The sequence below is a fragment of the Lagopus muta genome, chromosome Z (genome assembly GCF_023343835.1).
Source record: "Lagopus muta isolate bLagMut1 chromosome Z, bLagMut1 primary, whole genome shotgun sequence".
Lineage (NCBI taxonomy): Eukaryota > Metazoa > Chordata > Aves > Galliformes > Phasianidae > Lagopus > Lagopus muta.
This window is the reverse complement of record NC_064472.1, coordinates 823,453-845,288: the sequence shown is the minus strand read 5'-3', so window position 1 is coordinate 845,288 and position 21,836 is coordinate 823,453. Positions and strand designations below refer to the sequence as shown.

The 21,836-nt window shown below is 49.0% G+C and overlaps 2 protein-coding genes across 2 annotated transcripts in view; one reads left to right on the top strand and one right to left on the bottom strand.

Annotated features, from left to right (window-relative positions):
- Positions 1-21,836, bottom strand: part of SMAD4 (SMAD family member 4) — a 36,976-nt gene extending 15,140 nt beyond the window's left edge. Inside the window, exons 1-8 of the mRNA XM_048930574.1 lie at positions 21,286-21,836; positions 15,558-15,587; positions 12,781-12,972; positions 10,036-10,167; positions 8,791-8,907; positions 6,494-6,544; positions 5,821-6,004; positions 813-981 (exon numbers count right to left, since the gene is read on the bottom strand). Coding sequence (XP_048786531.1) covers positions 813-981; positions 5,821-6,004; positions 6,494-6,544; positions 8,791-8,907; positions 10,036-10,167; positions 12,781-12,972; positions 15,558-15,587; positions 21,286-21,700 — 1,290 coding nt within the window. The 5' untranslated portion in view covers positions 21,701-21,836. The remainder of the gene's footprint in view (positions 1-812; positions 982-5,820; positions 6,005-6,493; positions 6,545-8,790; positions 8,908-10,035; positions 10,168-12,780; positions 12,973-15,557; positions 15,588-21,285) is intronic.
- LOC125686514 (shematrin-like protein 1) lies at positions 1,360-5,811 on the top strand. Its single transcript, XM_048930575.1, has 2 exons — positions 1,360-4,118; positions 4,178-5,811. Exon 2 carries the CDS (start codon positions 4,642-4,644, stop codon positions 5,638-5,640), a length of 999 nt encoding a protein of 332 aa, XP_048786532.1. The 5' UTR covers positions 1,360-4,118; positions 4,178-4,641; the 3' UTR covers positions 5,641-5,811.

Below are 21,836 nucleotides of genomic sequence, written 5' to 3'. Positions count from 1 at the left end.
CCTATAAAACCCCCATAGATCCCCCATAGAACCCCATATCCCCTATAAAACCCCCATAGATCCCCCCTAGAACCCCGTATCCCCTATAAAACCCCCATAGATCCCCCCTAGAACCCCATATCCCCTATAAGACCCCCATAGATCCCCCATAGAACCCCATATTCCCCCATAGATCCTCCATAGAACCCCATAGAACCCCATATCCCCTATAAAAGCCCCATAGGACCCCCATATCCCCCATAGATCCCCTATAAAACCCCCATAGCCTTCATACATCCCCCATAGGACCCCATATCCCCTATAAAACCCCCATAGATCCCCCATAGAACCCCATATCCCCTATAAAACCCCCATAGATCCCCCATAGGACCCCACATGTCCCATAGATCCCCCATAGATCCCCCATAGAATCCCATATCCCCTATAAAAGCCCCATAGGACCCCCATATCCCCCATAGATCCCCTATAAAACCCCCATAGCCTTCATAGATCCCCCATAGAACCCCATATACCCTATAAAACCCCCATAAATCCTCCATAGATCCCCCATAGGACCCCATATTCCCCCACAGATCCTCCATAGAACCCCATATCCCCTATAAAACCCCCATAAATCCCCCATAGATCCCCCATAGGACCCCATATTCCCCCATAGATGCCCCATAGAACCCCATATCCCCTACAAGACCCCCATATCCCCCATAGATCCCCCATAGAACCCCATACCCCCCTAAAATCCCCTACAAACCCCCCCAACCCCAAAAATCCCCTATAACCCCCCCCCCAAACCCTCTCCAAATCCCATCATGCACCTTGATGTAGGCGCTGGGGTAGATCTTGTGCACGGCGTCCCCCGGCGCCCTGCCGGCCTCGCGGTCCAGGTAGTAACTTTGCACGAACACGGCGTGGTCGCTCAGGCACCTCACCCACACGTCGCCTTCCCCCTTGCACTCCAGCTGCACCCCTTTGCCGATGTGCAACCTGACGAGTTCACCACTGTAGTGAACCCCCTTTGCACCACGGCGGCCATCTTGACACCATACTGGGGCCCTATGGGGTCTTATGGGGTCCTATGGGGTCCTATGGGGTCCCTATGGGGTCCTATGGGGTCCTATGGGGTCTTATGGAGTCCAACTGCAGCCCTTTCCTATGAGGACCCCACACTGGATCCCAATTCACCACTGTAGTGAACCCCCTTTGCACCACGGCGGCCATCTTGACACCATACTGGGGCCCTATGGGGTCTACGGGGTCCCTATGGGGTCTTATGGGGTCCTATGGGGTCTTATGGGGTCTTATGGGGTCCTATGGGGTCCCCTGCACTCCAGCTGCACCCCTTTGCCGATGTGCAACCTGACGAGTTCACCACTGTAGTGAACCCCCTTTGCACCACGGCGGCCATCTTGACACCATACAGGGTCCCCTATGGGGTCTTATGGGGTCCCTATGGGGTCCTATGGGGTCTTATGGGGTCCTTTGGGCTCCAACTGCAGCCCTTTTCCTACATAGGACCTATGGCAGAACCCAACTCACCACTATAGTGAACTCACTTTGCACCACGGCGGCCATCTTGGCACCATAGGGGTCCCTATGGGGTCTTATGGGGTCCCTATGGGGTCTTATGGGGCCCTATGGGGTCCTATGGGGTCTTATGGGGTCCTATGGGGTCTTATGGAGTCCAACTGCAGCCCTTTCCTATGAGGACCCCATAATAGAACCCCACTCACCACTGTAGTGAACCCCCTTTGCACGACGGCGGCCATCTTGACACCATACAGGGTCCCTATGGGGTCTATGGGGTCCCTATGGGGTCTTATGGGGTCCTATGGGGTCCTTTGGGCTCCAACTGCAGCCCTTTTCCTACATAGGACCTATGGCAGAACCCAACTCACCACTATAGTGAACCCCCTTTGCACGACGGCGGCCATCTTGACACCATACTGGGGCCCTATGGGGTCTATGGGGTCCCTATGGGGTCCTATGGGGTCCCTATGGGGTCCTATGGGGTCTTATGGAGTCCAGCTGCAGCCCTTTCCTATGAGGACCCCACAGTGGAACCCAACTCACCACTATGGTGAACTCACTTTGCACGACGGCGGCCATCTTGGCACCATATGGGATCCCTATGGGGTCTACGGGGTCCCTATGGGGTCTTATGGGGGTCCCTATGGGGTCCTATGGGGTCTTATGGGGTCCTATGGGGTCTTATGGAGTCCAACTGCAGCCCTTTCCTATGAGGACCCCATAATAGAACCCCACTCACCACTGTAGTGAACCCCCTTTGCACCACGGCGGCCATCTTGACACCATAATGGGGCCCTATGGGGTCTATGGGGTCCCTACAGGGGTCCTATGGGGTCCCTATGGGGTCCTATGGGGTCTTATGGAGTCCAACTGCAGCCCTTTCCTATGAGGACCCCATAATAGAACCCCACTCACCACTGTAGTGAACTCACTTTGCACCACGGCGGCCATCTTGACACCATACTGGGGCCCTATGGGGTCTATGGGGTCCCTATGGGGTCTTATGGGGTCCTAGGGGTCTTATGGGGTCCTATGGGGTCCTATGGGGTCTTATGGAGTCCAGCTGCAGCCCTTTCCTATGAGGACCCCACAGTGGAACCCAACTCACCACTATGGTGAACTCACTTTGCACGACGGCGGCCATCTTGACACCATACTGGGGCCCTATGGGGTCTATGGGGTCCCTACAGGGGTCCTATGGGGTCCTATAGGGTCTTATGGGGTCTTATGGAGTCCAGCTGCAACCCTTTCCTATGAGGACCCCATAATAGAACCCCACTCACCACTGTAGTGAACCCCCTTTGCACGACGGCGGCCATCTTGGCACCATAGGGGTCCCTATGGGGTCTTATGGGGTCCCTACGGGGTCTTATGGGATCCTATGGGGTCCTATGGGGTCTTATGGAGTCCAACTACAGCCCTTTCCTATGAGGACCCCACACTGAAACCCAACTCACCACTATGGTGAACTCACTTTGCACAATGGCGGCCATCTTGACACCATACTGGGGCCCTATGGGGTCTATGGGGTCCCTATGGGGTCCTATGGGGTCTATGGGGTCCTATGGGGTCCTATGGTGTCCTATGAAATCTTATGGGGTCCTATGGGATCCTATGGGGTCCTATGGGATCTTATGGGGTCTTATGGGGTCCTATGGGGTCTTATGGGGTCCTATGGGATCTTATGGGGTCTTATGGGGTCCTATGGTGTCCTATGAAATCTTATGGGGTCCTATGGGGTCCTATGGGATCTTATGGGGTCTTATGGGGTCCTATGGGGTCTTATGGGGTCCTATGGGATCTTATGGGGTCTTATGGGGTCTTATGGGGTCTTATGGGGTCCTATGGGGTCCTATGGGGTCTTATGGGGTCCTATGGGGTCTTATGGGGTCTTTTGGAGTCCAGCTGCAGCCCTTTCTTATATGGGATTTATAGGGGATCCCAACTCACCACTGTAGTGAACCCCCTTTGCACCACGGCGGCCATCTTGGCACCATATAGGGTCCCTATGGGGTCTATGGGGTCCTATGGGGTCTTATGGGGTCCTTTGGGCTCCAACTGCAGCCCTTTTCCTACATAGGACCTATGGCAGAACCCAACTCACCACTGTAGTGAACTCACTTCGCACCATGGCGGCCATCTTGGCACCATACGGGGGCCCTATGGGGTCTTATGGGGTCCCTATGGGGTCTTATGGGGCCCTATGGGGTCTTATGGGGTCCTATAGGGTCTTATGGGGTCTTATGGAGTCCAGCTGCAGCCCTTTCCTATGAGGACCCCATAATAGAACCCCACTCACCACTGTAGTGAACCCCCTTTGCACGACGGCAGCCATCTTGACACCATACAGGGTTCCTATGGGGTCTATGGGGTCCCTATGGGGTCTTATGGGGTCTTATGGGGTCCTATGGGGTCCTATGGGGTCCTATGGGATCTTATGGGGTCATATGGGCTCTTATGGGTCCTATGGGGTCTTATGGGGTCTTTTGGAGTCCAGCTGCAGCCCTTTCTTATATGGGATTTATAGGGGATCCCAACTCACCACTGTAGTGAACCCCCTTTGCACAACGGCGGCCATCTTGGCACCATATAGGGTCCCTATGGGATCTTATGGGGTCCTATGGGGTCTTATGGGTCCTATGGGGTCCTATAGGGTCCTATGGGATCTTATGGGGTCCTATGGGGTCCTATGGGGTCTTATGGGGTCCTATGGGGTCCTATGGGGTCTTATGGGGTCTTATGGGATCTTATGTGGTCCTATGGGGTCCTATGGGGGATACGGGGTTTCTATGGGGTTTCTATGGGGTTTCTATGGGGGATGTGGGGTTTGTATTTGGGATATGGGGTTTTTATGGGGTCTATGGGATCTTATGGGGGATACGGGGTTCCTATGGGGGATATGGGGATTTTATGGGGTATATGGGATCTTATAGGGGATATGGGGTTTCTGTGGGGCATATAGGATCCTATGGGGGTCCTATGGGGGATATGGGATCCTATGGGGTATATGGGGTTCCTGTGGGGGATATGGGGTTTCTATGGGGTATAGGGGGTTTCAATGGGGTATATGGGATCTTATAGGAGATATGGGGTTTCTATGGGGGATATGGGGTTTCTATGCGGGATATAGGGTTCTTATGGGGGATATGGGGTTTCTGTGGGGTATATGGGGTTTCTATGGGGGATATGGGGTTTCTGTGGGGCATATGGGATTCCTATGGGGTATATGGGGTCCCTATGGGTTATATGGGATTCCTATGGGGTATATGGGATCCTATATGGGGAATATGGAGTCCCTATGGGGTATATGGGATCTTATGGGGGATATGGGGATCCTATGGGGGATATGGGGATCCTATGGGGGATACTGGGTCTTGTATGGGGTATATGGGATTCCCATGGGCTATATGGGATTCCTACGGGGTATATGGGATCCTATGGGGTATATGGGTTCCTATGGGGGATATGGGATCCTATGGGGGATATTGGGTCCTATATGGGGTATATGGGATTCCCATGGGCTATATGGGATTCCTATGGGGGATATGGGGTCCCTATGGGTTACATGGCATTCCCATGGTAAATATGGGATTCCTATGGGGGATATGGGATTCCTATGGGGTATATGGGATCCTATGGGGTATATGGGATCCTATGGGGGATATGGGATCCTATGGGGGATATTGGGTCCTATATGGGGTATATGGGATTCCCATGGGCTATATGGGATCCTATGGGGGATATGGGATACCTATGGAGTATATGGGATTCCTATGGGCTATATGGGATTCCTATGGGGGATATGGGGTCCCTATGGGGGATACGGGGTCCCTATGGGGGATATGGGGTCCCTATGGTAAATATGGGATCCCTATGGGGTATATGGGATTCCAGTGGGGGATATGGGATCCTATGGGGGATATGGGGATCCTATGGGATATATGGGGTTTCTATGGGGGATATGGGGTCCCTATGGGGGATGCTGGGTCCTATATGGGGTATATGGGATCCCTATGGACTATATGGGATTCCTATGGGGGATCTGGGGTTCCTATGGTGAATATGGGATTCTATGGGCTATATGGGATTCCTATAGGTTATATGGGGTCCCTATGAGGTATATGGGATCCCTATGGCAAATATGGGATCCTATGGGGGATATGGGGATCCTATGGGGGATATTGGGTCCTATATGGGGTATATGGGATTCCCATGGACTGTATGGCATTCCTATGGTAAATATGGGATTCCTATGGGGTTTTTTTTAGGGGGTGACAGATGCAGCAGCTTCCTCACCGCGCTCTCTCGATGGCTTCGGTCCGATGCACATTGGAAAGCTGTCCCAAACAGAAGCGATCGCCACCCGATGGATCCACGTAACCGTCCACCGTCACCACGGGACAACTGGAAGGGACCTTAAACGTCTCTCCGACCTGAACGTCCATCTCAAAATAAGCAATGGAACACCAATATTCCGGGGCTGCAAAAACAACACAGCGACTTTCACTATGCAGCTGCCGGGACCTCAGGGTGAATAGTTGACCTTCCAGGACCTGGATTGCACTAAAATCCTCATTACCCCCCTTCCAGGACCTGGATTGCACTAAAATCCTTCCCCCTACCCCCCTTCCAGGACCTGTGGGGTTCATAATTCCCCTTCCAGGACCTGGATTACCCCAAAATCCTTCTCCCTACCCCCCTTCCAGGACCTGTGGGGTTCATAATTCACCTTCCAGGACCTGGATTACCCCAAAATCCCCCTCCCTACCCCCCTTCCAGGACTTGTGGGGTTCATATTTCCCCTTCCAGGACCTGGATTACCCCAAAATCCCCTCACTACCCCCCCCTTCCAGGACCTGTGGGGTTCATAATTCCCCTTCCAGGACCTGGATTACCCCAAAATCCCCCTCCCTACCCCCCTTCCAGGACCTGCAGCTTCCCATTTCCCCTTCCAGGACCCGACACTCACCGGGATGATTGGAGATGGGAGGTTGGAAGGCGAGTTCGTTGTGCACCGGCCCTGAAGGAGGTGAGAAACAAAATGGCCGACGGGGCTTTTGGTTTTACTTTCGCTTTCGCTTTCCTTTCACTTCACTTCCACTTCACTTCACTTTTGGTTCCCATTCACTTCACTTCCATTCACTTCCACTTCACTTTTGGTTTCCATTCACTTCATTTCCACTTCACTTTTGGTCCCCATTCACTTCACTTTCACTCCACTTCTGTTTCCCATCCACTTCACTTTCACTTCACTTCTGTTTCCCATTCACTTCACTTCCACTTCACTTTTGGTTCCCATTCACTTCCACTTCACTTTTGGTTCCCATTCACTTCACTTTCACTTCACTTTTGGTTCCCATTCACTTCACTTTCACTTCACTTCTGTTTCCCATTCACTTCACTTCCACTTCACTTCTGTTTCCCATTCACTTCACTTCCACTTCACTTCTGTTTCCCATTCACTTCACTTTCACTTCACTTCTGTTTCCCATTCACTTTACTTCCACTTCACTTCTGTTTCCCATTCACTTCACTTCCAGTTCACTTCTGTTTCCCATTCACTTCCATTCCACTTCCACTTCACTTCTGTTTCCCATTCACTTCCATTCCACTTCCACTTCACTTCTGTTTCCCATTCACTTCCATTCCACTTCACTTCTGTTTCCCATTCACTTCACTTTCACTTCACTTCTGTTTCCCATTCACTTCTCATTCACTCCACTTTTGGTTCCCATTCACTTCACTTCCACTTCACTTTTGGTTCCCATTCACTTCACTTTCACTTCACTTCTGTTTCCCATTCACTTCCCATTCACTCCACTTTTGGTTCCCATTCACTTCCCATTCACTTCACTTCTGTTTCCCATTCACTTCACTTCCACTTCACTTCTGTTTCCCATTCACTTCCATTCCACTTTCACTTCACTTTTGGTTTCCATTCAGTTCCCATTCACTTCACTTCTGTTTCCCATTCACTTCACTTCCACTTCACTTCCGATTCCCATTCACTTCTCATTCACTTCACTTTCACTTCACTTTTGTTCCCATTCACTTCACTTCCACTTCACTTTTGGTTCCCATTCACTTCACTTTCACTTCACTTCTGTTTCCCATTCACTTCCCATTCACTTCACTTTTGTTCCCATTCACTCCACTTTTGGTTCCCATTCACTTCCCATTCACTTCACTTCTGTTTCCCATTCACTTCCCATTCACTCCACTTTTGGTTTCCATTCACTTCACTTCCACTTCACTTTTGTTCCCATTCACTTCACTTCTGTTTCCCATTCACTTCACTTCCACTTCACTTCTGTTTCCCATTCACTTCCATTCCACTTTCACTTCACTTTTGGTTTCCATTCAGTTCCCATTCACTTCACTTCTGTTTCCCATTCACTTCCCATTCACTTCACTTCTGTTTCCCATTCACTTCACTTCCACTTCACTTCCGATTCCCATTCACTTCCCATTCACTTCACTTCCACTTCTCTTCTGTTTCCCATTCACTTCCACTTCCACTTCACTTCCGATTCCCATTCACTTCCCTTTTGGTTCCCATTCACTTCCACTCCACTTCCCCTTCCCCCTCCACTTCCGCCTTCAGCTTTCACCTTCGCTTTCGCTTCCACCTTCCCTCCCACTTCCCCTTCCCCTTTCACTTCCACCTTCATGTTCACTTCACTTCCGCTTTCACTTCCATTTCCTCCTTCCCATCCTTTTTCACTTCCACTTCCTCCTTCTTTTCCCCTTCTTTTCCCATTCCCCTTCCCCTTTCACTTCCACTTCCTCCTTCACCTTTCACTTCACTTTCGCTTCCACTTCCCCCTTCCCTTTCCCTTCCACTTCCTCTTCCCCTTCCCCCTTCCCTTCCCTTCCCCTCCCAGTTTCACTTCCACTTCCTCCTTCCTTTCCCCTTTCACTTCCACTTCCACCTTCACCTTTCACTTCCGCTTTCACTTCCACTTCCACTTCCCCTTCCCCTTTCACTTCCACTTCCGCCTTCAGCTTTCACTTTCGCTTTCACTTTCACTTCCTCATTCCACTTCCCCTTCCCCTTCCCCTTCCACTTCCACCTTCATCTTTCACTTCCCCTTCCTCCTTCCCTTCCCCTCCCACTTCTGCTTCCCCTTCCCCTCCCACTTCCCCTTTCACTTCACTTCCCCTTTCACTTTCGCTTTCACTTTCACTTCCCCCTCCCACTTCCTCTTCCCCTCCCACTTCCTCCTCCCACTTCCTCTTCCCCTCCCACTTCCTGCCCCCGCTCACAGTAGTGCCCCGGATGCAGAGGCGGATGATGCTGCAGGTGTCCGTTCTGATGATGGGGGATGGCGGAAGGATACGCGGCGCCGCGGCTGCCGCTCCAACCTCCGTTGCCTCCGCTGTCTGCAAACAGGAAACGAGCGTGGCCACTTCCGCCCTCCACCGGAAGTACTTCCGCCATTCCTTCCTACCGCCATCCCAGGTGACGCGGATGGGGTACAGGGACCCCAATAGGGACCCAATGGGATTGGGGGACCCCAATGGGATTCTGGGACCCCAAAAGGGACCCCTATGGGATTTAGGGACCCTAATAGGATATAGGGACACAATGGGGACCCTAATGGGATCTGAGGACCCTAAAAGGGACCCCAATGGGATCTGGGGACCCCAAAGGGATTCTGGGACCCCAAAAGGGACCCCAATGGGATCTGGGGACCCCAAAGGGATTCTGGGACCCCAAAAGGGACCCCTATGGGATACAGGGACCCCAATGGGATCTGAGGACCCCTATAGGGACCCCAATGGGATCTGGAGACCCTAAAAGGGACCCCAATGGGATTTGGGGACCCCAAGGGGATTCTGGGACCCCAAAAGGGACCCCTATGGGATTTAGGGACCCCAATGGGATCTGAGGACCCCTATAGGAACCCCAATGGGATCTGGGGACCCAAAGGGATTTGGGGACCCCAAAAGGGACCCCAATAGGATTTAGGGACCCCAATGGGATTTAGGGACCCCAATAGGATATGGGGACACAATGGGTACCCCAATGGGATCTGGAGACCCTAAAAGGGACCCCAATGGGATCTGGGGACCCCAATGGGATTTGGGGACCCCAAAAGGGACCCCTATGGGATACAGGGACCCCAATGGGATCTGAGAACCCCTATAGGGACCCCAATGGGATTTAGGGACCCCAATGGGATTTAGGGACCCCAATAGGATATAGGGACACAATGGGGACCCCAATGGGATCTGAGGACCCTAAAAGGGACCCCAATGGGATTCTGGGACCCCAAAAGGGACCCCAATGGGATACAGGGACCCCAATGGGATCTGAGGACCCCTATAGGGACCCCTATGGGATTTAGGGACCCCAATAGGATATAGGGACACAATGGGGACCCCAATGGGATCTGAGGACCCTAAAAGGGACCCCAATGGGATCTGGGGACCCCAAAGGGATTCTGGGACCCCAAAAGGGACCCCAATGGGATTGTGGGACCCCAACGGGGGCTTTGAGGCTCTCACTGTGGTGATACGTGGCAGGTTGGGCTGTGAAACCGTTCTGAGCCGCCGCCGCCGCCGCCGCCGCTTGAGATCCGGTAGCCAATGGGAGGAGAGCGTCGCTGTGGCTGCCAGGTAGGACGCTTGGGGGTTGGCCTGGGAAGACAAATGATCATAGAGTGGCTGCCAGAGAGGCCGGTTCGCATCAGAGAGGTTGGGGGAGACGGGTCGTTTCATGGAGGGGCGGCCATTTTGGATTGGAGGTCCTGCGCTACGGTGGTGACTTTTGATCATAGAGTTCTGGCTAGAGTGGCCATTTTGGATTGGAGATTCTACAGTAGAGTGACAACTGTTGACCATAGAGTTTTGGCTAGAGCAGCCATTTTGGGGTGGCTATTTTGGATTGGAGGTACTGCACTACAGTGGCAACTTTTGATCATAGAGTTTTGGCTAGAGTGGTCATTTTGAAGTGGCCATTTTGAGTTGGAGGTACTATGTTACAGTAGCGACTTCTGACCATCGAGTTTTGGCTAGAGCGGCCATTTTGGGGCGGCCATTTTGGATTGGAGGTCCTGAGCTACAGTGGCAACTTTTGACCATAGAGTTTTGGCTAGAGTGGCCATTTTGGGGCGGCCATTTTGGATTGGATTTCCTACGTTACAGTAGTGGTTTTTGACCATAGAGTTTTGGCTAGAGCAGCTGGTTTGAGGCGGCCATTTTGGATTGCAGGAGCAACAGGATTATTGATGGGGTTATTAATGGCCTTAATGGCATTATTAATTGATCAAATAGGATCATTAAGTGCATGAGCGCGGTTATTAATGATGATAATGAGATTACTGAAAGATCACTGCAATTATTAACGGCCTAATGAAGTTATTAATTACTGATGGAATTATTGACGGATTAATGGGATTATTGATGAGATTGATGGGATTATTGATGGACTAATAGGACGATTAATGGGATTGTTGATGGATTATTAGGATTATTGATGGGCTAATGGGATGATTAATGGGATTATTGATGGATTAACGGGATTATTTATAGATTAATGGGATTATTGATGTCTTAATGGGATTATTAATTGGATTACTGATGAACTGATGGGATTATGGATGGATTAATGGGATTATTGATGGACTAATTAGGCGATTAATGGGATTATTGATGAACTGATGGGATTATTGATGGATTGATGGGATTATTGTTGGGCTAATGGGATGATTAATGGGATTATTGACGGATTAATGGGATTATTGATGGATTAATGGGATTAATGATGGGATTATTGATGGATTGATGGCATAATTGATGGATTAATGGGATTATTGATGGACTAATGAAGCTATTAATGGGATTATTGATGGACTAATGGGATTAATGATGGTGTAATGGGATTATTGATGGATTGATGGGATTATTAATCGGATTATTGATGGATTGATGGGATTATTGATGGATTAATGGGGTTATTGGTTGTCTAATAGGATTATTGATGGGCTAATGGGATGATTAATGGGATTATTGATGGATTAATGGGATTAATGATGGATTAATAGGACGATTAATGAGATTATTGATGGACTGATGGGATTAGTGATAGATTGATGGGATTATTGATGGATTAATGGGATTAATGATGGGATTATTGATGGATTGATGGCATAATTGATGGATTAATGGGATTATTGATGGACTATTGGCATTATTGATGGATTAATGGGATTATTGATGGCCCAATAGAACAATTAATGGGATTATTGATGGGATTGATGGGATTATTGATGCATTAATGGGATTATTGATGGATTGATGGGATTAATGATAGAATTAATGATGGATTGATGGCATAATTGATGGGTTAATGGGATTATTGATGGATTAATGAGGGTATTAATGGGATTATTGATGGATTAATGGGATTATTGTTGGATTAATGGGATTATTGATGGATTAATGGGATTATGGATGGATTAATGGGATTATTGATGGACTAATTAGGCGATTGATGGGATTATTGATGAACTGATGGGATTATTGATGGATTGATGGGATTATTGATGGATTAATGAAGCTGTTAATGGGATTATTGATAGATTGATGGGATTATTGATGGACTAATAGAATGATTAATGGGATTATTGATGGATTAATGGGATTACTGATGGATTAATGGGATTATTGATGGGACTGATGGGATTATTGATGGATTAATGGATTATTGATGGACTAATGAAGTTATTAATGGGATTATCGATGGGATTAATGGGATTATTGATGGACTAATGAGGTGATTAATAGGATTATTGATGAACTGATGGGATTATTGATGCATTAATGGGATTATTGATGGATTGATGGGATTATTGATGCATTAATGGGATTATTGATGGATTAATGGGATTATTGATGGACTAATAAAGTTATTAATGGGATTATTGATCGATTGATGGGATTATTGATGCATTAATGGGATTATTGATGGATTAATGGGATTATTGATGGACTAATAAAGTTATTAATGGGATTATTGATCGATTGATGGGATTATTGATGGATTGATGGCATAATTGATGGACTAATGGGATTATTGATGGACTAATGAAGCTATTAATGGGACTAATGATGGATTAATGGGATTATTGATGGCATTACTACCAAACAAACACGATTCCTGATCCATTAAAGCAATTACCACTAAGACAAGACAATTAAAACCATAATTAAGCAGCGAACGAGGCCCACGGCGGCCATCTTGGCACTCACTGGTGGACGCCACAGGGATGGCTGGGAAATTAGCGGCGCCAGGCTCCGTCGGCGGGTTGTAGGCCTCGCTTGGAGCTCGAGCGCTGGGCGGATGTTGGATGGTCTGAACCGAATGGCCGTCGGCCGAAGGCAGCGAGGTTTGGCCTTCGTATTCGCTCACGTATTCGTCCTTCACCAACAAACCCGACGGGGCTGCAGCACCAAACCCAAAAACAAGCGGTGAAACCAAGCTCAGCACCCCAAAATCAGGCCTGGCAACCCCAAAAGCCCCCATAAGGAGCCAAATTTGAGCCCAAAACCCCAATCTGATCCCATAAGACCCCATAAGACCCCATATGACCCCATATTTGACCCCATAAGACCCCAAATCTGACCCCAAAATACCCCATATTTGACCCCATAAGACCCCAAATCCCCCAATTTGACCCCATAAGACCCCAAATTTGACCCCATAAGACCCCAATTTGACCCCAAATTCCCCATATTTGACCCTATAAGACCCCAATTTGACCCCAAAACCTCAATCTGACCCCATAAAACCCCATAAGACCCCATAAAACCCCATAAGACCCCATAAGACCGCAAATCTAACCCCAAAACATCAATTTGACCCCATAAAACCCCAATCTGACCACTTAAGACCCCATAAGACCCCAAATTTGACCCCAAAACCCCAATTTGACCCCATAAGGAGCCAAATTTGACCCCAAAACCCCCAATTTGACCCCATAAATCCCCATAAGACCCCAATTTGACCCCATAAACCCCAATTTGAACCCATAAAACCCCAGAAGACCCCATAAGACCCCATAAAACCCCATAGGACCCCAAATTTGATCCCATAATCCCCCAAATTTAACCCCAAAACCCCAATTTGACCCCATAAGACCCCATAAGACCCCAAATCTGACCCCAAATCCCCAATTTACCCCATAAGACCCCCAAATTTGACCCCATAAGGAGCCAAATTTGACCCCAAAACCCCCCAATTTGACCCCATAAGACCCAAATTTGACCCCATAAGATCCCAAATCCCCCAATTTGACCCCATAAGACCCCATAAAACCCAATTTGACCCCGTAAGACCCAAATTTGACCCCATAAGACCCCAAATTTGACCCCAAAACACAAATTTGACCCCATAAGACCCCAAATTTGACCCCATAAGGAGCCAAATTTGACCCCAAATCCCCCAATTTGACCCCATAAAACCCCATAAGACCCTAAATTTGGCCCCTAAACCCCAATTTGACCCCATAAGACCCCATAAGACCCCAAATCTGACCCCATAAACCCCAAATTTGACCCCATAATCCCCCAATTTGACCCCATAAAGCCCATAAGACCCCATAAAACCCCATAAGACCCCAATTTGACCCCATACAACCCCATAAGACCCCAAATCTGACCCCAAGATCCCGAATTTGACCCAAAATACCCAAATTTGACCCCATAAGACCCCATAAGACCCCAAATTTGACCCCAAACCCCCCATTCTCCCCATAAGGAGCCAAATTTGACCCCATAAGACCCCAATTTGACCCCATAAGACCCCATAAGACCCCAAATCTGACCCCAAATCCCCCAATTTGACCCCATAAAACCCTTTTCTGACCCCTTAAGACCCCAGAAGACCCCAAATTTGACCCCATAAGACCCCATAAGACCCCATAAAACCCCATAGGACCCCAAATTTGATCCCATAATCCCCCAAATTTAACCCCAAAACCCCAATTTGACCCCATAAAACCCCATAAGACCCCAAATCTGACCCCAAAACCCCAATTTGACCCCATAAGACCCCATAACACCCCAAATTTGACCCCATAAGGAGCCAAATTTGACCCCAAATCCCCCCAATTTGACCCCAAAATCCCAATTAGACCCCATAAGACCCCATAAGACCCCAAATCTGACCCCAAATTCCCCAATTTGACTCCATAAGACCCCATAAGACCCCATAAACCCCAAATTTGACCCCATAAACCCCAATTTAACCCCATAAAACCCCATAAGACCCCAAATTTGAACCCAAATCCCCAATTTGACCCCATAAGACCCCATAAGACCCCAAAAGACCCCTTAGGACCCCAAATTTAACCCCAAATCCCACAATTTGACTCCAAAATACCCCATATTTGACCCCATAAGACCCCAAATTTGACCCCATAAGACCCCATAATACCCCATAGGACCCCAAATCTGACCCCAAAACCCCAATTTGACCCCATAAGGAGCCAAATTTGACCCCATAAAACCACATAAGACCCCAAACTCCCCCAATTTGACCCCATAAGACCCAAATTTGACCCCATAAGACCCCATAAGACCCCAAATCTGACCCCAAATCCCCCAATTTGACCCCATAATCCCCCAATTTGACCCCAAAACCTCAATCTGACCCCATAAAACCCCATAAGACCCCATAAAACCCCATAGGACCCCAAATCTGACCCCATAAACCCCAATTTGACCCCATAAGACCCCAATTTGACCTCAAAACCCCAATCTGAACCCATAAAACCCCATAAGACCCCAAATCTGACCCCAAAATACCCAAATTTGACCCCATAATCCCCCAATTTGACCCCAAAACCCCAACCTGACCCCATAAGACCCCAAATTTGACCCCATAAGACCCCAAATCTGACCCCATAAGACCCCAATTTGACCCCAAAATACCCAAATTTGACCCCATAAGACCCCATAAGACCCCAAATCTGACCCCAAAATCCCCCTTTATCCCCTACAAACCCCATTGATCCCCCATTACTCACCAGAGCTCTGTAGGGTCAGGCCAGAGAGATCTAAAATGGAGGACATGAATATTAATGAGCTTGTTAATGAGGTGGTTAATGAGCTAATAGGGTTATTAATGAGCTTATAGGGGTGCTTAGAAGATTATTAGAATTATTAATGGGATTAATGGGGATATAATAAGAATTAGTGGGATTATTAATGGACTAATAATGGGATTAATGGGATTATTGATGAATTAATGGGATTATTTATAAGATTAATGGGGTTATTGATGGATTAATGAGATTATTAATGAGATAATAGGGTTATTAATGAGCTAATAAGGCTATTTAGGGGATTATTAAGGGTTATTAATGGGATTAATGGGGATATAATAGAAATTACTAAGATTATTAGTGGTTTAATAATGGGATTAATGGGATTATTGGCTCATTAATGGCATTATTAGTGGATTATTAATGAGATTAATGGGATTATTGATGGATTAATGGGTCATTAATGAACTAGTAGAATTATTTAGGGGATTATTACGATTATTAGTGGGATTAATGGGGATATAATAGAAATTACTGGGATTATTAGTGGATTAATAATGGGATTAATGGGATTATTGGCTCATTAATGGCATTATTAGCAGATTATTAATGAGATTAATGGGAATATTAATGGATTAATGGGGTTATTAATGAACTAATAGGGCTATTTAGGGAATTATAAGGATTATTAGTGGGATTAATGGGAATATAATAGGAATTAATGGGATTATTAGGGGATTAATAATGGTATTAATGGGATTAATGGGATTATTGATGGATTAATAGGATTATTGATGGATTAATGGGGTTATTAATGAGCTAATAGGGTTATTAATGAGCTAATAGGGGTATTTAGAGGATTATTAGGATTATTAATGGGATTAATGGGGATATAATAGGAATTAGTGGGATTATTAGTGGATTATTAATGGGATTAATGGGATTATTAATGGATTAATGGGATTGTTAATGGGAGTAATGGGGTTATTGATGGATTATTGGGATTATTAATGGGATTAATGGGGTTATTAATGAGCTAATAGGACTATTTAGGGAATTATTAGCAATATTAGTGCAATTAATTGGGATCTGGATGAAATTAATGGATTATTAAACGATTATTAATGGCTTAATGACATTATTAATGGGATTAATGGGATTATTAATGGACTAATGAGATTATTAATGGATTAATGGGATTATTAATGGGATTATTAACGAGATTAATGGGATTATTTATGGATTAATGGGATTATTAATGAGCTATTGGTGGGACTAATGGGATTATTGATGGATTAATGGGATTATTAATGGATTAATAACACTATTAATGGGATTATTAATTATTTAGTAACGCTATTAATGGGATTATTGATGATTAATAACACTATTAATGGGAGCATAAAGATAATTAATGGGCTTATGGAATCATTAATAGCATTAATAGCTTTATTAGCGCTAATAATCACAGTGTTGATTAATTATTGGAGAGTTAATTAAGTTATTAGCGCTGTTAATGGGGTTGCTGGTGGGTTTGTGTAAGAATCGGGGTAATTAATAGCGTTATTAATGGTAATAATGAGGCTATTAATGGCTGATTGATGGCTGATAAACGGCTGCTTAATGAATGGAAGGAAAACGCGGAGCGGAACCCGGAAGCGGAAGCGGCGCTGGGAGCCAATGGGGGAACGGGGCAGGGAGGAAGAGGCGGGGCGGAAGCCGGAATGGCACGGGGCGCAGCCAATGGGAAACGGGGGGGGGCGGGGAAACGGGGCAATAGGGGGCAATGTGGGGGGGGGGGGGGGGGGAATGGAAGGGGGGAATTATGGGGGATTTGTGGGGGATTTGTGGGGGATTTATGGGGGATTTATAGGGGATCCTATGGGGTTATGGGGGATTTATGGGGTTATGGGGGATTCTATGGGGTTATGGGGGATTTAATGGGGGATCCTATGGGGCAATGGGGGATTTATGGGGGATTTAATGGGGTTACAGGGGATTCTATGGGGTTATGGGGGATTTAATAGGGGATTCTATGGGGTTATGGGGGATTCTGTGGGGTTATGGGGGATTTAATGGGGGATTCTATGGGGTTATGGGGGATTTATGGGGTTATAGGGGATTTAATGGGGGATTCTATGGGGTTATAGGGGATTTATGGGGGATTTATGGGGTTATGGGGGATCCTATGGGGTTATGGGGGATTTAATGGGGGATCCTATGGGGCAATGGGGGGTTTAATGGGGGATTCTATGGGGTTATGGGGGATTCTATAGGGGATTCTATAGGGGATTGAATGGGAGATGTATAGGGGATTGAATGGGGGATTTTATGGGGGACTTATGGGGGATCCTATGGGGTAATGGGGGATTTAATGGGGGATTCTATGGGGTAATGGGGGATTCTATGGGGCAATGGGGGATTGAATGGGGGATCCTATGGGGTTATGGGGGATTCTGTAGGGTTATGGGGGATTTATGGGGGATTCTATGGGGTAATGGGGGATTAATGGGGTTATGGGGGATTCTATGGGGTAATGGGGGATTCTATGGGGGATCCTATGGGGGATCCTATGGGGGATCCTATGGGGGACCCTATGGGGATCTTATGGGGTAATGGGGGATCCTATGGGGGATCCTATGGGGGATGCTATGGGCGATCCTATGGGGGACCCTATGGGGTTATGGGGGATCCTATGGGGTCATGGGGGATCCTATGGGTTTATGGGGGATCCTATGGGTTTATGGGGGATTCTATGGGGTTATGGGGGATCCTATGGGGCAGTGGGGGATTTAATGGGGTTATAGGGGATTCTATTGGGCAATGGGGGATTGAATGGGGGATCCTATGGGGTTATGGGGGATTCTATGGGGTTATAGGGGATTTAATAGGGGATCCTATGGGGTAATGCGGGATTTATGGGGTTATGGGGGATTCTATGGGGTTATGGGGGATTCTGTGGGACAATGAGGGATTTATGGGGGATTCTATGGGGTAATGAGGGATTTCATATGGGATCCTATGGGGTTATGGAGGGTTTAATGGGGAATCCTATGGGGTAATGGGGGATGCTATGGGGTCATGGGGGATGCTATGGGGTCATGGGGGATGCTATGGGTTTATGGGGGATTCTATGGGGTTATGGGGGATACTATGGGGTTATGGGGGATCCTATGGGGGATCCTATGGGGTTATGCGGGAACCTATGGGATCATGGGGTTATGGGGGAACCTATGGGGTCATGGGGGATCCTATGGGGTTATGGGGGAACCTATGGGGTCATGGGGGATCCTATGGGGTAATGGGGGATCATATGGGGGATCCTATGGGGTTATGGGGTCCTATGAGGTCATGGGGTCCTATGGGGTTATGGGAGATCCTATGGGGTTATGGGGGATCCTATGGGTTATCCTATGGGGGATTTAATGGGGGATGGAATGGGGATCCTACGGGGGACCCTATGGGGGAACCTATGGGGGATCCTCTGGGGGATCTTATGGGGGACCCTATGGGGGATCCTACGGGGTCATGTGGGATCCTATGGGGTCATGGGGGATCCTATGGGGTTATGGGGGATTCTATGGGGTTATGGGGGATCCTATGGGGTTATGGGCTTATGGGGGATGCTATGGGGTGATGGGGGAACCTATGGGGGATCCTATGGGGTCATGGGGTTATGGGGGATCCTATGGGGGATGGAATGGGGGATCCTATGGGGGTATGGGGTAATGGGGGATCCTATGGGGCAATGGGGAATCTATGGGGTCATGGGGGATCCTATGGGGTAATGGGGGATGCTATGGGGTCATGGGGGATCCTATGGGGTCATGGGGTTATGGGGGATTCTATGGGGGATGGAATGGGGGTTCCTATGGGGTATGGGGTAATGGGGGGATCCTATGGGGTAAAGGGGGATCCTATGGGGTGATGGGGGCTGGAATGGGGGATCCTATGGGGGGATCCTATGGGGGATTTAATGGGGGATGGAATGGGAATCCTATGGGGGATCCTATGGGGTTATGGGGGATCTTATGGGGTTATGGGGCATCCTATGGGGTTATGGTGGATCCTATGGGGGATCCTATGGGGGGATCCTATGGGGGATTTAATGGGGGATGGAATGGGAATCCTATGGGGGATCCTATGGGGTAATGGGGGATCTTATGGGGTTATGGGGCATCCTATGGGGTTATGGTGGATCCTATGGGGGATCCTATGGGGGGATCCTATGGGGGATTTAATGGGGGATGGAATGGGAATCCTATGGGGGATCCTATGGGGTAATGGGGGATCCTATGGGGTCATGGGGGATCCTATGGGGTTATAGGGGAACCTATGGGGTAATGGGGGAACCTATGGGGGATCCTATGGGGGACCCTATGGAGGAACCTATGGAGGATCCTATGGGGTTATGGGGGATCCTATGGGATCATGGGGGATCCTATGGGGTTATGGGCTTATGGGGGATGCTATGGGGTGATGGGGGATAGAATGGGGGATCCTATGGGGTTGTGGGGGATCCTATGGGGGACCCTATGGGGGATCCTATGGGGGATTCTATGGGGTTATGGTGGATCCTATGGGGGACCCTATGGGGGACCCTATGGGGGATCCTATGGGGGATTCTATGGGGTTATGGGGGATTCTATGGGGTTATGGGGTTATGGAGGATCCTATGAAGTTATGGGGGATCCTATGGGGGATCATATGGGGGATCCTATGGCGTTATGGGGGATCATATGAAGTTATGGGGGATCCTATGGGGTCATGGGGGATGCTATGGGGTTATGGGGGATCCTATGGGGTAATGGGGGATGGAATGGGGGATCCTATGGGGGTATGGGGTAATGGGGGGATCCTATGGGGAAATGGGGGATCTTATGGGGTTATGGGGAAACCTATGGGGGATCCTATGGGTGATGCTATGGGCTTATGGGGGATCCTATGGGGCAATGGGGGATCCTATGGGGTCATGGGGGATCCTATAGGGTTATGGGGGATCCTATAGGGTTATGGGGGATCCTATGGGGCAATGGGGGAACCTATGGGGGATCCTATGGGGGATTTAATGAGGGATGGAATGGGGGATGGAATGGGGGCAATGGGGGATCCTATGGGCGATCCTATGGGGGATCCTATGGGGTAATGGGGGATCCTATGGCCTTATGGGGGATCCTATGGGGGATCCTATGGGGGAACCTATGGGGTAATGGGGGATGCTATGGGGTTATGGGGTCATGGGGGATCATATGGGCTTATGGGGGATCCTATGGGGTTATGGGGTCATGGAGGATCCTATAGAGTCATGGGGGATCCTATGGGCTTATGGGGGATCCTATGGGGTCATGGGGGATCCTATGGGGTTCTGGGGTCGTGGGGGATCCTATGGGGTTATGGGGGATCGTATGGGGTTATGGGGGACCCTATGGCCTTATGGGGGATCCTATAGGGTTATGGGGGATCCTATGGGGTAATGGGGGATCCTATGGGATCATGGGGTTATGGGGGATCCTATGGCCTTATGGGGGACCCTATGGCCTTATGGGGGATCCTATGGCCTTATGGGGGACCCTATGGCCTTATGGGAAATCCTATGCTCTCCAGTGCCACACAGCAGCCGATCCTCCATTCACCTCTATGTCCCCCAAGCCGAGCCCTATAGCGCCCCCCCCCCCAGCCCCCCATCCTCCCCCCAGCCCCCAACGCTCACCGATGCCGGGCGACACGACCCTCTCGTAATGATAGGGGTTGACGCAGACGCTGTCGCACTTGAGATCGAAAGCGAACTGGCAATACTTGACGTGCTTCAATTCGTTCTTATGCAGGTCGGGCCAACGCCAGAGGCGGGCGTAAATGACGTGAGGGAAACCTTTCCTGCCCGCCACCTGCAGGCGGCCGTCCAACGTGCGTTGGATGGTGACGCATTTGCTGGGATGGGCGCCGTTGGTGGTGATGGCGGTGATGAGCGAATCCAGCTCGTCTTTCTTCTCCTTCAGCTTCTTCACCAGGCTCTCGATGGCCCGCTTGGCGAACGTCTCGCTCTCGCCGCCCTGCCGGTGACACATGAGGCTGTGCACGATGCTCAGGCACGCGTCGTTGCTGCTCGGCGGGTTCGAGAGAGACATGGCGGATGGAGGGGCCCGGGCGCCGCTTGCGAACCGGGACGGAGCGATGGAACGGGCGGCGCCGGGCCGCTCGCGTCCCGCCGACACGGCCGGGCCGAAGGCGCATGCGCGACATCCGGGGATGCGGCGGTTACGT